General features: G+C 47.3%; 1 protein-coding gene across 1 annotated transcript; it reads left to right on the top strand.

The window, feature by feature from the left end:
* Window positions 1-297: 297 nt before the first annotated feature.
* On the top strand, window positions 298-16,639 carry FAM180A (family with sequence similarity 180 member A). The gene is made up of 3 exons (XM_061414822.1): window positions 298-619; window positions 11,743-11,843; window positions 13,344-16,639. Exons 1-3 carry the CDS (start codon window positions 544-546, stop codon window positions 13,686-13,688), a joined length of 522 nt encoding a protein of 173 aa, XP_061270806.1. The 5' UTR covers window positions 298-543; the 3' UTR covers window positions 13,689-16,639.
* The last annotated feature ends 182 nt before the right edge of the window (window positions 16,640-16,821 follow it).

The raw sequence follows: 16,821 nt of genomic DNA, 5'->3' as shown, positions 1-16,821 counted from the left end.
CTCTGGGTCCAGTGGGTCCTGCTGTCTGCCAGGCAAGTCTCCCAGCTCTCGCTGTAGCTCTCGTCCCTGGCGCTGATGTGAGTGTGTGTGTGTGTGTGTGTGTGTGTGTATGTACAGGGACAGCAGCCAGCTCTTTGCCGGGCTCTCTAACAAGTTCCGCGAGTCTGTTTGTTAAAGAAAAATTCCAGTGGGTGCATCCAACACATGGAACTCAAGAACAGAAATTATATTTATCCGCCCCACTGCCAAAGAGATCACATGCCCCGTGAGTCACTCCAGATGTGCTCAAAAACAGAGTCTCTCTGTGGAAGCCCAGTGCCCCAATCCCAGGGAGAGTAGGAGTAACAGAGGTCCCACTCCTGTCCTCCCCAGGAGTAACAACCACTCTACCCTTGGGAGGCAGGAGAGGGCGTCTCTGCACATCTGAAGACGGAGGGGTGGTAAGAACCTCACCACTGGCCTGGGAGGACCAGGACAGGCATACCTGTGGCTCCTGGGGTCCCCTTGGGTTCGAGGGCGACGTCTCCCTTTTTGGAGGAAAAGATGTGTTGGAAGACATTGCTGCTTCTGCTGCTGTATTCCGATGCTCAGGCCACTCTGTCTCACAGGTGGACCAGGGGTGAGTTGTCTTTCCTTTATTTGTTTGATGCTTATGATTCTTTCTTGAATATCATTAGGAATCTTGAGGGGTGGAGGGAACAGAAGGAAATTAGAAGCCCTGTGCCCTCCTTTGATCTCCTCTCTATCAAATGCTTTATGCTTCTCAACAGGCTAGAAGGTGTTAGAAGGTGATGGGGGAAATGACACCCCAAAAAATCAAAGCCACTGAGAAAATGGGATTGAGGTGGAGAGTGCAGAGAGCATCCCTCCCTGACAGGCCGGGGAGAAGGTCATCTTTGTTTTGTAGAATGTGGACAGACTCCTGCAAGTGCCCTCCAGGCTGCCAGCTGGGCAGGGCATGGGGAGAGCAGGTGCCCAGGGCTGATGCTAATATGATGGCAATGGGGGTGCTCGCCGGCCAGAGTTCTGCTCCCTGGGGACGTGGCGTGTCCACGTGGAGGGCTCCACACTGCTTCCTGAGCAGGAGTGGTCACACCTTTCCAGCTGGAGACAGCTGGCCCAGCAACAGAAGAGGAATAGTAATCCCCTCAGCAACCTCGTGTCTGCCTGGCTGCTCCCACCCCGGCCAGGCTCCCCTGGAAAGGAAGAAGCCCAGCAAGGCTTCTCCCCACGGCCGACTTCCTTCCCCTCGGGACGCGGCTCCTCAGAGCTGGCCTGGCATCTTTTTCTGGTTCCCGTGGGCAGACACTGGCAGCACCTCTGGTCAACTAAGGTTTATCACTTAGGAAACGAGGGGCCCATCACGCTGACCACTGCATGCCGATCTGAACTGAAATCTTTCTGCTGCCTAAAGTCAGTGAGATCTCTGTCCTGGAAAGAACTGGAAAAAGAAGTCAGGTTCGCTGGTATTCCCAGAGATCCAAAGTGGGGTGAAGATGGCACAACAGCAAGGGGATGAGCCCCCTCTGGTTCTCAAGGAGAGAGTCAGGGAAGGAAGAAGGGGCCAGCTGGGGCACGGAGCAGCATGGAGCAGGTGGATCTGATATGGGGAAAAGCAAGAGTCAAGGCACTTATTAGGGTTCTTACTCCCTCACTTGTAAACCTGAGATTAGGGACTTGTCAGTTCTCTATACTGGGCTGTGAAATGATTCTTGTCTATGGGGTCGTACAGAGTCGGACACGACTGAAGCAACTTAGCAGCAACAGCAGGGACAAATAATTAATGAAGCATTTCCCCCTTTTTTTTTTTTTCTGGTAAACATCACCCACACACACACACTTCCCTGCTCATCATGTGCACAAATTTGGGGGGCAACACTTGGAAGCACAGAGCAAAGAGACCTTGGTGTTGTGTTCTGTCATTTACCCCTGTGTGACACTGGGCCTACCTTAATTTGCCTATTAAAAAAGGATGATAATATCCACTCTTCCTAACACACAGGCTGTTAGAAAGCCAAATGAGATGATTTGATTTTTTTTTTTACGAGTCTTGTAAATACAATATAGCTGCATCATGAACTGCAAGGAACTCAAAAAAGTTCTGCCTCTAATTGGCTGTGTGATGTCTGGCAAGTCTCTTGACCTCTCTGAGCTTTAGTTCATGAACACATAACATATTATAACATATGTTATAACATAATAACATAATATTAATGTTAATAACAACATAACATAATAACAAAAAGTGACCCTCATTGCGTTGTCATGTGAGGGTCATATTCAAATATGTAAATAAAACGCTTCCTAGATAATGAGGAGCTATATCAAGGTCAACTATTACCTACCACTTAAAAAAATTTAATTAAAGAAAGTGTGAGGTTCTCAACAGAAAACCTACAGGTTCTACAGCAACATCCAGAGAGCAGTTGCTCCGGCCCTCTAACTCACTCTTCCCTGGGGAAGGTCTGCACCCCCCCACCCCCATATCGATAACAATCTATGTAAAGACACAAAGCCAACACAGCTGAAATAGAGGCCTCCATGAGCCCGCTGATACTAAGTGTTGGATTAGCGGTTCATGTCAGCGTTCAGAGCCAACAAATGATATGGGAGCCCTTCCAACCATCATCAAGTCTTCCATGCGGTTGATTTTTTAAAATTCATTTTTAACATTTTGTCTAATCATGAAAATAATCCACAGTTGTCATTTTTTTAAGATGGAATGGGAGTCACACCCGAAGAAAACCAATTTTTCCAAACACATGAACAGTCTCTTTCACCTTCATCCTTACCCCAAGCCCACCCCCACCTCCACCGCCAGGCCTAATTTAGAAGAATCCCCTATGGAAAGAGTCGGAGGGCGACTTCTCCCTACAAAGTCCTCCTCCACCCGTCCCGCAGCACCACCCCAGCCTCCACCCTCCCCCTCCGCCTGGCCCCTCGGGTGAAAGTGGAGAAATAAACCCAACAGGAATACACCCTGCGGCAGGACATCTTTTTTCCCCTACCATTCTCCCCGCCTCTCCCTCAGACACGCTCTCTAGGATTCCGCCCTGGGAGGTGGCTGCTCCAGCCTCACCGACTGGATTGAGACTAAATGGCTCACCTGTGGTTAGCGAGGCCTCCTGGAAGTGGACACACCTGGCCCAAGTCCTCATCCCACCCTGTCCTGCCGGCGCATCACTTGAGGGACTGCAGGGAACCTAGCCAGTCTTAAAAAACAGAAAGAAATACATGCATGAATTCCTATAAATATTTAATTTTTATTCCATATACATGTTATTTCTTGTTAAAGTAGTTTCATAAGGAAGGTGGCTCTTCGGTGTCCTTTTCAGCTGTCCAGTTCAGTGTTTTGTGGATTTTCAATCATGAATGTTCTGTGGAGGGAAGGGCCCCAGGTAGGGACTGACTCACTGGTCCAGCATGACCAAGTAGCCACTTCGTTTGCTGCATATCACTGCATTTAAGCAGCTGTTATTCTGAACACTAACAGGTAGGAAAACTGGAGGAAGGGAAGAAGTTAACACGCCCCCAGATCCCTCCGTTGAAAGCCTAGAGCTCGACCTCACTCCTGCGCTCAATTTCTAGCAGCAGAGCCTTGCTGTCCTCATCCACGCCTCTCCATCCCTTCCAGGTGCTCCCAGCATTCCCTGACTCCACTTGGGCGATGGGGCTCCCCCTGGGCGGTGGGGCTCCCCTTGGGTGGTGGCATATTCTGGCCAAGGGGAGCCAACTCACAGCAGCCCTTTCAGAGGCGCTCCAGGAAGACACCCAGCACAGGGACTAAGATTCTGGCTTCTTCAGAATAGCACTGTGTTTCTGAAGGCAAGGTTTCCCAGCCACCCTCTGCCCCCCATCTAATGCCTGATGATCTGAGGTGGAGCCGATGTAATAATAGAAATAAAGTGCACAATAAATGTAACACACTTGAATCATCTTGAAACCATCCCCCGCCCCAGTCCATGAAAAAATTGTCTTCCACGAAACCAATCCGTGGTACCAAAAAGTTTGGGGACTGCTGCCTGAAGGGCTGGCCCAGGAGCCAAAAAGTAAATGACATCAGTAGGATTTGGCAAAAGATCTTTTATAAATGAGGGCTTTTCCTTTCCACATCCATGGCTGTTTCCATAGAGTCGCTTCAACTGATTGATGAGAAATTTGAGTCCTTCCCAACAAGGTCTTTGGCACAGATGCTGTACACAGTTACACAGAAGCCACAGTCTTAATACCGTTCTGTTTGTTTGCTTTTTTAACCTATTTGAGAGACGGGAGGGAAGAAGAGATTTCTGTCACACGTTATAAAAGTCAACAAGAAGACCAGGCTCAAAGCAAAAATAGGCTCTCCTGTTTAGGCAGGCTTCCGCCTGCAGGTCTGGGCAAGAAAGCTTGAAGGAGCTAAGGCATAGAGAGCAAGGCAGGTGCCAGTCTTGACTGAAATAATTAAAAGTAGCTTCTCTGGTGTGAAGAAAAGGGAGCCTTTCTTTGCTGTTGGTAGGAATGTAAGTTAGTGCAGCCACTATGGAGAACAGTATGGAGGTTCCTCAAAAAATTAAAAATAGAGCTACCATATGATCCAGCAATCCCACCTCTGAGAACATATCTGAAGAAAACTTTAGCTGCAAAAAATACACGCACCTCAATGTTCATAGCGGCACTATTCACAATAGCCAAGACACGGAAGCAACCTAGATGTCCATTGACAGAAAATGGATAAAGAAGATATGCTACCGATATACAATGGAATACTACTCAGCCATAAAAATGAAATAATGCCATTTGCAGCAACATGGGTGGAATTAGAGGTTATTGTAGTAAGTGAAGTCAGACAGAGGAAGACAGATATCATATGATACCACTTATATGTGAAATCTAAAATATGCTACAAATGAACTTGTTTACAAAACAGAAACAGACACAGAAGACAAACATGCAGTTACTAAAGGAGAAAACGGGTGGGAGAGGGATGAATTAAAAATTTGGGATTAGCAGATACAAACTGCTGCTGCTGCTGCCAAGTCACTTCAGTCGTGTCCGACTCTGTGCGACCCCATAGACGGCAGCCCACCAGGCTCCCCCGTCCCTGAGATTCTCCAGGCAAGAACACTGGAGTGGGTTGCCATTTCCTTCTCCAATGCGTGAAAGTGAAAAGTGAAAGTGAAGTCACTCAGTCGTGTCCGACTCTTAGTGACCCCATGGACTGCAGCCCACCAGGCTCCTCCTCCCATGGGATTTTCCAGGCAAGAGTACTGGAGTGGGGTGCCATTACCTTCTCTGCAGATACAAACTACTATATATAAAACAGATAAAAATAAGGACTTACTGTATAGCACAGGGAACTATATTCAACATCTTATATAACCTATAATGGAAAAGAATACATGTATTTATGTGTGCTCAGGTGCTTAGTCATGTCCGACTCTTTGCAACCCCATGGACAGAAGCCCACCAGGCTCTTCTGTCCATGGAGTTTTCCAGGTAAGAATACAGGAGTGAGCTGCCATTTCCTACATCTGAAGATCTTTGACTTCTACTCTCAGGGAGATGAGAAGTCACAGAAGTTCCCCGGCAGAAGATTGATATCATGGAACCTATGTTTTCACAGAATTGCTCTAGTTGCTTTGTTAAGAATACAGTGAGGTGGATGGACTTCCTTCCAGTGGTTAAGACTCCGTGCTTCCATTGCAGGGAGCATGAGTTTTATGCCTGGCAGGCAAACTAAGATCCCTCCTTGTGTGGCATGGTCAAAAAAAGGAATGCAGTGAGGATGCTGATGGCAGCCAAGGATGGAAGCAGAAGCACTATTAGGAGAAATGTTCATGGTTTAGACACCTGGAGGTTAGCAGGGATGTGGTAAGAAGTAGCCAGATCCCAGGTATGTTTTGAAGGTAAAGCCAACAAGATTTGCTGATTCGTTGGGTGTGAAATGTGAAAGATGAGAAAAGGCAAGGATGACTCATGACTCCCAGGTTTGGGCTTGAGCAGCTGGGAGAGATGGAAAGACAGCAGACAAAGCAGGAGAGGAGGAACAGGTGCGAGGGGTGGTGGGGACTGGCATTGGGTCAGGCATCTGGAAAGACAACTATTACAAATCCAAAAGGAGATTCCCATAGGCAGTTGGGTATCTAGAAATCTGACCTGGAAATACAAAGCAGACGATCAGTACGGAAGTCAGGGTGGTGAGGAGAGAGGAGTCTCGCATCCTGACACAGGCTGAAGCCAGGAGTCAGCAATACGAAGAGATGGATGAGGAGTAAGAGCGGCCAGCAGGAGAGGATTTTTTTTTAAGCAGCAGCAAGCAGCAATGTGTTTTCATGCCAATTTGAAAACTCAGTAGAGAAGGGAAAACTAATGATGTGCGAGAGAAAGGTAGAAAGGTGAGTGAGTCTTTATTGGAGACCTGATCCAAGGCTCTAGATGAGAGCAGGGAAACAATAACAGAAGGGAAGTCAGAGGATCCAGGCAAGAGGTGGGTAACTGGTATCAGGAGAAAGGAGGAGGTGTGGAATCATCTATTTCATGCTGAAATAGAGTGAAAGGAATCAGGAAATGTGAGTAACGGTTAGGCAGCATTTCAGACCCCTCTTGAGAATGTTGTTGTTCAATCGCTCAGTCGTGTCTGACTCTTTGAGACCGCATGGACTGTAGCACACCAGGCTTCCCTGTCCTTTACTATTTCCAGGAGTTTGCTCAAATCCATGTCCATTGAGTCAGTGATGCCATCTAACCATCTCATCCTCTGCCACCCACTTCTCCTCCTGCCTTCAATGTCTCCCAGGATAAGGATCTTTTCCAATGAGTCAGCTCTTCACATCAGGTGGCCAATGTATTGGAGCTTCAGCATCAGTCCTTCAGTGAATATTCAGGACTGATTTATTTTAGGATTGATTAGGTTGATCTCCTTGCAGTCCAAGGGACTCTCAAGAGTCTTCTCCAACACCACAGTTCAAAAGCATCACTTCTTTGGCACTCAGCCTTCTTTATGATCCAACTCACATCTGTACATGACTACTGGAAAAGCCACAGCTTTGACTATACATACCTTTGTTGGCAAAGTGATGTCTCTGTTTTTGAATATGCTGCCTAGGTCTGTCACAGCTTTTCTTCCAGGGAGCGTCTTTTAAATCCATGACTGTGTCGCTGTTTGCAGTGATTTTGGAGCCCAAGGAAATAAAATAACTTTGCATAACACATTATAAATCAAAGTTAGAGATCTGTTTTAAAAACATGTGTGATTCATTTAAGAGTATGTTTTACACCATATGCATTCATTCATTTCTAATTAACTACAAGTGTACTTCCTGTAGGACCTCCCTGGTGACTCAGACCAGGATCTGCCTGTAATGCAGGAGACCTGGGTTCAATCCCTGGGTCAGAAGATGCCCTGGAGAAGGGAATGGCTACCCACTCCAGTATTCTTGCCTGGAGAATTCCATGGATGGAGGAGCCTGGCGGCCTACAATCCATGGGGTTGAAAAGAGTCAGACATGATTGAGCAACTAACACAGACAACACACACACACGAACGAACACACGTACACACCCTGTCAGTGAGATTGGAGGAGTTTTTGTTCACCTGGTTTTTGGTTTTGCTTTGTTATTATTAATTTTTAGTTTGTATTGAGTAGAGTTGATTAACAGTGTTTTATCGGTTTCAGGTATACAGCAAAGTCATTCAGTTATACATATACATGTATCTATTCTTCAACTTTTTTTTCCTATTTAGGTTCTTACCGAGTAGTGAGCAGAGCTCCCTGTGCTATACAATAGGTCCTTCTTGGTTATCTATTTTAAATATAGCAGTGTTGGGTTTTGAAGCCCATGAAACCTGGATTTTAATCTCAGTCCTTATTACAAACCAGTTGGGTGGCCGAAGGCAAGTTTCTTAGCCTCCAAGTTTCTTCATCTATAAAATGGAATGTGAACACTTACCTCACAAGGTACAAAAAGCCCCCTGCCCCACACGCACCGTCAAACAGCCACAGCAGCCTGAGGGGTATGTGCAGAAGTAGGGCATGGGAGGAGGCGGGGAGGGGCCATCTTTGAGATTCCTGTGCTCCCCACACAGACTTTCTAAAGCAATAACCAGCCCCAGGCCAGAGGCTGACCTTATTTCTAACAATCTTCCCCAAACTGTTATTATTTTAAAAACTTTAAGAACAAGGGCTACTGGAAACAATGTTTCCATTATTAAACACAGCTTTCATCAGGAAGCCTTTTCTTCCCAACTCTTGAGAATTAGTGGTCCACCAGCGAGTCTGCACCTTAAAGGAAGTGACTGTTCCCGGGGAAATAATTGAGTGAAGAAAGTGCAGGTCTGAATAACTTTAGGGCTCATGCTGGGACCTTGTTCCCTTCTCTGCCCTTCCCCTGCTGCTGAGTGATTTTTTATTTTTTTAAAGAGAACAAGACCTTTCATTTCACAATCACAAAGAAGACATAAAGAAGTTGCTCTCAGATCCTCGAAAAGGGGTTTCATGGTCAGAAGAAGACATAGCCCACATCTGTTCCTCCTCCCCCCAAGGAAAGTACAGCCCTCCTTGTGTCTCCATCTCTGTATCCGAGAACACAAGGGTCTCGGTCTCTTCAGTTCAGTTCAGTTGCTCAGTCGTGTCTGACTCTTTGCGACCCCATGGACCACAGCACGTCAGGCCTCCCTGTCCATCACCAATTCCCGGAGTTTACTCAAACTCATGTCCATTGAGTCGGTGATGCCATCCAACCATCTCATCCTCTGTTGTCCCCTTCTCCCGCCTTCAATCTTTCCCAGCATCAGGGTCTTTTCAAATGAGTGAGTTCTTCGCATCAGGTGGCCAACGTATTGGAGTTTCAGCTTCAGCATCAGTCCTTCCAATGAATATTCAGGACTGATTTCCTTTAGGATGTCTCTTTCACCTCTTCAGATGCCCGCATAAGGCCCTGTCAGATGGGAAGCAGCTCTCAACTCTAGCAGCGCACCCGCTGCTTGGCAGTGGGTCTGGATAACCCAGTGGTTACGGACCCTGCCTGTCTTTTGTAACACCTGGGAGCTGTCAGGAGTCCCGAAGCCTACATCCATCCACCCCAGAGATGCCTGAGAACTGGCCTGGGAGGTAATTTTGGGCATTTAGGCCTTTAAAGTTCCCAGGTGATTCTAAGGCATGGTCAAAGTTGAGAACTTGGAGTGGCCACTCAGCCTGGCCAGCTCCTTCTACACAGCCTTCCGTCAAGCACCCTCTGATTCTCAACCCAGGCTGCCATTCGAAGCACCTAGAAAGCTTTCAAAAAGTTGACTATCCCAATCACACCCTAGTCACTTCAATCAGAACTTCTCCGGGTACCCTGGGTGACTCTCACGTGGGGTCAAGCTTGCTAACACGTGGAGTAGATGCCTTGTCCTCTTCAGCTCCACAGGCAGAGGCCGCAAGTGAGCAGAGGCTCACTCCAGCCCTAAAATCTATGCTTCTGTGGGAAAGGGGCACTTTTCTGGCAAAGAGAACAAATTCTGCTAAAATTCTGGGCGAGGAACTACTGTTCTGGAGTTCATAGGCTCTGTCCCCCAAGGTGGTCTCGGGAAGTAGGGCTGTCCCTCTGCCCGTCCAGGTCCCCTTCAATGTAAGGATCCAGTCTGCAACATCTGCATCTTGTGTGCACCCTGAAAGCCTGCCAGGTTCTCCGCCAGGCAGACAGAAATCTGAAAAAGCATATTTATCCAAGCCCCTGAGGAACTTGTGGGCTAGATAATAAATGGATTACAGAGACGGCAGTATTACAGCAGTTCTACAGCCAGGCAGTTTTTCCACGAGGTTGGGATCCTACCAGTGAGCTTTTCAGGAAATGTCCTTTACATTAAAGATGTTTCACTGTTATCACTTCTGATAGAAATCCTTCTAAATGCTTCTGCAGTTCCCTTCTTCAACATTGTACTCTGGACATCACTGGACCCTTCGCTGATGGCCCAAGGTCACCATATTCAAGAAACAGAGCAATAGTGTATAATTATGCAAATTGTGTTTTGCACAGCTTCAGGGGATTAACCTTCCCTTGAAGTCTCACCCGTTTTTATAGCTACTCGCCCAGTTTTCTGGTAGATCACAACCAAGTGTCTCAAAGAAGTGTCCCATTTTTCTTACATCTGGCAGTGGGCTTGCCAATCCTTTCTGCACCGTGTCTTGGGACATGGAGGGGCTAAGGGGATGGATGGGGCCACCTGCTTCTAGCCTGATGGATCCAGGAGAAGTGCAGTTTCTAATGACTATTCCTACAGTGGGCTTCTCGTGTGGCTCAGTGGTAAAGGATTCACCTGCCAATGCGGGAAACTTGGGTTCGATCCCTGGGTCAGTCAGATCCCCTGGAGAAGGAAATGGCAACACACTCCAGTATTCTTGCCTGGGAAATCCCATGGACAAAGGAGCCTGGCAGGCTGTAATCCATGGGGTCACAAAGAGTTGGACACAACTTAGTGACTAAACAGAAACAACAATTCCTATAATATTCTGTCTTCTCTTTCTCATGTCCTCTGTCAGCTCCTCATTCTTGGTCCTCTCTGCCTCTAGCAGTTCGCCCATCTTCTCCCAGCTACTCCATCTCTATGCAGCCACTGAGGAACTTCTGTGTCAAGTCACTGATTTTATATCCAATGTGTTTCTGAGTCAAGCCCTTGGCGCCACACACCCCCAGAGCCAGTGTCAGGGTCTGTGCAGCTCTCTTCCTACACGTTGTCACCTGTGCCTCGATTCTTGGCAGCCCTACTCCAGGTGGCAGGGGAGTAAGGCAGAAGTCTGAGTCTGATTCAAATGGTTGTCAATAAACATAAACCAGTACACTTCATTCTGATGAAGTGCTGAAATGTGCAATGTTAGTAGGGAACAGTAGTATTAGGGAGCTGTTTGTTGAATTGGGGGTGGGGGTGGGGGGTGGTCAACGGTTTGCTCATCTCTTTTTTTATTTGTATTGAAATATAGTTGATTTCTAATGTGTTAGTTTCAGGTGTACAGCCAAGCGACTCAGTTATATGTATCAAGATTCTTTTTCTAGATCCTTTTCCATTACATGTTATTACAAGATATTGGGTATAGTTCCCTGTGCTATCCAGTAGGTCCTTGTTGCTTATCTATTCTATATATAATAGTGTGCCTCTACTAATCCCAAATGCCTAATTTACCCCTCCCCTCCACCTTTGGTAACCATCAGTTTGTTTTCTATGTCTGTGAGTCTATTTCCATTTTGTAAATAAGTTTCATTTTATTTTAGATTCCACATATAAGCAATATCATGTATGTTTTCCTCTGACTTCCTTCCCTTAGCATGATCATCTCTAGTTGCACCCATGTTGCTGCAAATGGCATTACTTCATTCTTTTTGATATCTGAGTAACATCCCATTGTTTATGTATATGTACCACTTCTTTATCCATTCATCTGTCAATGAACACTTAGGTTGCTTCTATGTCTTAACTACTATAAATGTTTTTGTTCTAACATAAAGGCCCGTGGGGATTCATACTCCTTAGACATACATAGTTTTCAAAACTTTCTGAAATGATTCTGATAAGAAGCCAGGTTTGAAATTATTGGTGTGAAATAGTAACCTCTGATATGCCTGGGACTCTCTGGGACACAGCAGGGCGGTCTGTCACCTCTCCCCCTCTGCATCCACCGCCACTCGGAGTCACTTTCAGGAATGGCTGGCTGACCTTGGAGTTCACCTGCGGGGAAAAGCCAGTGCACACAGCAAGCTCTCAAGCTCACTCTTAATTTCTTGCAGCCGTGCTCTTCCCTGCCGCCTACCGGCCAAAGAGATCCTCAGCGCTGCCCTTGAACCCCGTCCTGCAGAGCTCCCTGGAGGAAGTAGAACTGCTCTATGAGGTAGGCAGAGGGCAGAATGAGCAACCCAAGTCACGGAGAAGGCATTGCTTCTTCTCTGTGGTTTTTGGAGGAGTGACCTGAGCCCCTGACAGTGAGTGGCCTCTGCTGCCTGGGGAACCAGACTAGACTTGTGTGTGGAGGTCCCAGAAGCCTGCCCACCTCAAAGGCAAGTGGTCTTCGTACTCCTCTCTCCTGTCCCACCTGTCATCCCAGGGATGGACAACATTAGGAATTCAGTGGAGGCAAAATTAGAGATTTAGACTGGGCTCAGAGGTGCCCCTACCAGCACCCAAGCAGCAGAACAGGGCAGTCTGCCCCGGCCAGGGCTTTAAGCCAGGATGGGTCAGCAGCGCCCAGACAATGCCACACCTGTTGTCTGAGCGGAGCCAAGTCTCGGTAACCTCACACAGGGAGAGCCCCATTTTCAAGTCTGGGGCCACCCCAAAGGCTCTCTTCCTCTGCCTCTCACACCTCTGGCACCACGACCCCACTTCTCCTCCCGACCACGGTGAATTTCCCAAGGCCCCGTGGTTTGGTTTAGGGGTGAAAATGCAGGCTCGAGATCTGAGCTTTAGTTCTGCTTCTGCCACCCGTCGGCCACGTAACCTTACATAAGCCACCACGTCTCTCTGGACCGTAGTCTCCTCAGCTGTTAAATAAAGGGCTCCAGTGTTCACCCAAGTCCCCCTTCTGCCTTGAGGTCCTCAAAGACCAGAACTGTCTGGCTGAGAAGGAGACAGCCTGCCGCAGCCACGTGGCTGAGCCAGGCAGCAGATTTCAAACCCTGCCTCGGGGAACAAACTGGAAAATGCACAGCCTTTGCCAAGACATGAACATGGGAGTCTGAGGAACAGATCTGCTTTAGGAAGATAACAGACAGTAGCATGGAAAATGGGTCAGAGCTGAGGAAAGCCAGAGACAGAGGGAAGAGTCAGGACTTATTAGATTCCTGATACGAGCCTGACACAGAGCAAATGACAGACCTTACCCCTACCCTTAAAGAACAGGTAAGAAACGAGGACAGATCTCTGTAACCCACTTAATTCCTAGCACAATTCTCTGTATCCTTCAAATTCCCAGATTTTGATTTTAAAGTATCCAAAACAGTCAGTTTGTGCTGCAGAAGAGTTTTGTTGGCGGGAGGGAGAAAGGAGAGAAGGGGGTGACTTGGGACACTGGAAACAACAGTCACTTAACAGTGGATTGAAGCAGGCTCAGTGTTAGACGCCGCCCGTATTTGTCCTATTTACTCCTCACACTATCCCAGTGAAGTGTTCTTAACCATGTCACAGAGGGATACAATGAGGCTGAGAGAAGTAAAGTAACTCATCCAAGGTTACACAGTGGGAAAGTCAGACCCGGGACCCAGGTCTCTTGATTCCGAAGCTCTTTGTGAGCCACCTCCCTTACATGAACACATGTAATCATGAATCTGGTGATGCTATGTCCTCAATAACCATGGGTGCCTCATGCCTTTCCACATCCCGTGTTTCTCCCCAGTTCCTGCTGGCCGAACTTGAGATCAGCCCTGACCTGAAGATCTCCATCAAGGACGAGGAGCTGGCCTCCCTGCGGAAGGCCTCGGATTTCCGTGCCGTCTGCAATGACGTGATCCCCAAGAGCATCCCCGACATCCGGCGGCTGAGTGCCAACCTTTCCAGCCGCCTGGGCATCCTCAAGAAAGAGGACTTCGAAAGGACAGCGCTGACCCTAGCCTACACGGCTTACCGCACGGCCTTGTCCCAAGGGTATCAGAAGGACGTCTGGGCCCAGTCCCTCCTCAGCCTATTCCGTGCCTTGAGGCATGACTTGATGCGGTCCTCAGGTCCTAGAGCATCTCCCTGAGGGACTGGCCTGCTCCAGGGCCACGGAGCGGGGACCGGCATACAGTAATCCAGAAATTCCTCATTCTCTACTCCATTTACAGAGACCAGCCACAGAACACACACTGCCAACTCAGAGCTGCAGAGATCAAATAAGGAATCCTGCTGCTCTTTGCCCCTTGTAACTTCTTGATAAGCGAAAGATTGTGATTTATACCATAATGTGACCTGAGATGGAAAAAAAGGGCTGCGATGGTAATTCAAGATGCCTCCAGAGGGTGAATGGTTGGCCTGGCGAATTGCAGCAGTATAACATATGCTTTAACACTGACTGCCCATGACACAAACACCCAGGAGTGAGGAAAGAGACAGGAGAGACATCATAAAAGTTTGGACATGACGGGAAGGTGGTGGGGGGGTACAAATTTCTTTGGTCCTAAGAGTTGAGGGTGCTGGATTGAATGAACGTCTTTCCAAAGTTCTGTAATAAGATAAAAAGAAACTAGTGTGTGTGTGTGTGTGTGTGTGCGCGCGCAAGTGCGCGCCAAGTCGCTTTAGTCTTGTCCGACTCTGTGATCCCATGGACTGTCACTTTCCAGGCTTCTATGTCCATGGGATTCTCCAGGCAAGAATGCTGGAGTGGGTTGCCATGCCCTCCTTCAGAGGATCTTCCCGACCCAGGGATCGAACCCGCCTTTCCTGTGTCTCCTGCATTGGCAGGCGGGCTCTTTACTGCTAGCACCACCTGGGAAGCTCTAAAGAAACTAGAGCCATAGCCAAATAAATATATTGTTAACCAAGGGCCTACTTCTCAACTTTTTCAAAAGCCCCCAAGAAGAATCAGTCAGAAAATCAGTTATGACTTATATACCAAGCTTCTTCTTTCCTGAAGGCTGGTCTAATTTAGCAGAGAAATATGGAGGAGGCCCACAGAAATGCTACTGTAATGCCTTGCCTTTTGAACAGAGAAGCCAAGCTAATGCAGAGAGGGTCATCCTGACAAGAGAGGTGGCACCCATGCCCTGGTCTGTCTATTCTAATGCTACAATTATTGAGCAGCCTCAGAGAATTAAGTGCACCAAATAAAAGTGATTTTCAGATGACAAAATGTTAGCCCTTCAAATGCCAAATCTTTCATTTCAGAATTATTCACTTGATATATTTTAAACTATACATATGAAATGCCTTGCATTTTTATTTAGTATCTTGGAGACATCCTAGAGTAGGAGTTAGATAAGATCTAAGATCCCTCTACTTCTAAAATTTCCACCGTCATTTAACTATGAAATGTTACGGGGGGACACCTGCACCTGCATTGTCCAGTCTGCTGGACTGCTTGTATCAACCCTGAAAGTTCCCAGGCTTTGTTAACTCTGAATCTGGTATATTTCTGCAGCCTTCCTCAGAGTCAGGCTGTAAGAGTGCACTTTCCTCTGCTACCAACATAACTTGACCTTTGCAATTTGTTCTTTCTAACTGGCCATGGCCTGAAAGATAAGATTGCAAGTCTTTTTAGCATTCTATGTTAAAGAAGAGTTAATCCAAGAAGGTCCCTGCCAGGAGTAAATCACCTCAATTCTAATTAAGATTCCTCACGAGCTCAGAGATGTTTCCAGCTTCTCCAAGGTTTACGACTGGGTTCAAGAGGCTAAAATTGCAAGAAGTCTAATCTTTGAATAAGCGAGGACTCACTGAGCTAAATCTGATTCTGAAATGGGTTTTTAACAATTGTTGTTTAGTGATGATGAAAGCTGGTCTCGACTTCTTTAAAATCTTTGAATAAGGGAGCCTACCTAGCAGTACAAGCTGCAGGATCTTTTGAAGAAATATCAGGATGAAGAAATATGTATTTATCATCAAAGAAAAGTCTCATTTTGCATCCTCACTCTCAGGCTCAGAAGACTAACCAGCCAGTCTCTCGTTCTCATTCCCCAGTTATACATTTTGTACACCCCCCAGATACAGATTCTGATATATACCTTTCCATTCAATTTCTTTCTAAGATCACATGTTCTCTTTGACATCATCACTCCACTTGTCTCTTTGTGGTCATCGGTGTCTCTGATGCTCTGTCTTTGGGTCCGATTCTGATATCCCTATATCCATTCCTCAAGGCACGTCTTGATTTCTTCTGGCTAACCTCTCACTGTCTCTGCCTGGCTCTCTGATGCTCACTGTCTCCTTCAGGGATTGCTGCTAAGTCTGCTAAGTCACTACAGTCGTGTCCAACTCTGTGACTCCATAGACGGAAGCCCACCAGGCTCCCCTGTCCCTGGGATTCTCCAGGCAAGAACACTGGAGTGGGTTGCCATTTCCTTCTCCAATGCATGAAAGTGAAGTCGTTCAGTTGTGTCTGACTCTTAGCAACCCCACGGACTGCAGCCTACCAGGCTCCTCTGTCCATGGGATTTTCCAGGCAAGAGTACTGGAGTGGGGTGCCATTGCCTTCTCCACCTTCAGGGATTGCTGTCTGATTAAAACAAAGGCAAAACAAAGGTACAGACAAGTTAGGCATTGCCCAAAACTTAGATTAGCCTCACAGCCTACCTTCAGCGTTGGGGCTTTGCCTGCATGAGGGTTGGGGAGGGGGTCAGCTGAGGCCTCAGTCCCTGGACACTGCGTACTAATCTGACAGTCAGTCCTGCATCTGCTCTGGGGCTCCATGCCTATGAGAACGGATCTAAGAGCTTTCCTCTAGTCACCAAGCAGAAAGGCCCACACTTGGTGCCCTGAGCACCATGTGAGGACACACAGCTGCTCCCAAGGGCAGGAGATCCCTGAATAGGAGAGGGTTGTTCTCAGGACTGGTGATAGCAGTGGCAGTTCATTCATTCACCCTGCCACAAATAAATTAAAGGCACTTTTGTACTGATAAATCGGGTCCAAACTTATGTGGCAGTCAACTGAAAAAAAAAAAAAGGAACAAGAAGGACACAACCTTTTTAAAGACAAATGAAATTTTCATTTTTGTTACTAGATGTGTGCGTGTTCAGTCATTTCAGTCGTGTCTGACTCTTTGCGACCCTATAGACAGTAACCCTGCAGGCTCCTCTGTCCACGGGATTATCCAGGCAAGAATACTGAAGTGGGTTGCCATGCCTTCTTTCAGGGGATCTTCCCAACCCAAGGATCAAACCCACATCTCCTGCAGCTCC

Source organism: Bos javanicus, chromosome 4, assembly GCF_032452875.1.
Source record: "Bos javanicus breed banteng chromosome 4, ARS-OSU_banteng_1.0, whole genome shotgun sequence".
NCBI classification, from domain to species: domain Eukaryota; kingdom Metazoa; phylum Chordata; class Mammalia; order Artiodactyla; family Bovidae; genus Bos; species Bos javanicus.
Note: the sequence above shows the minus strand (reverse complement) of the source record. Positions and strands in the feature narration are given on the sequence as shown.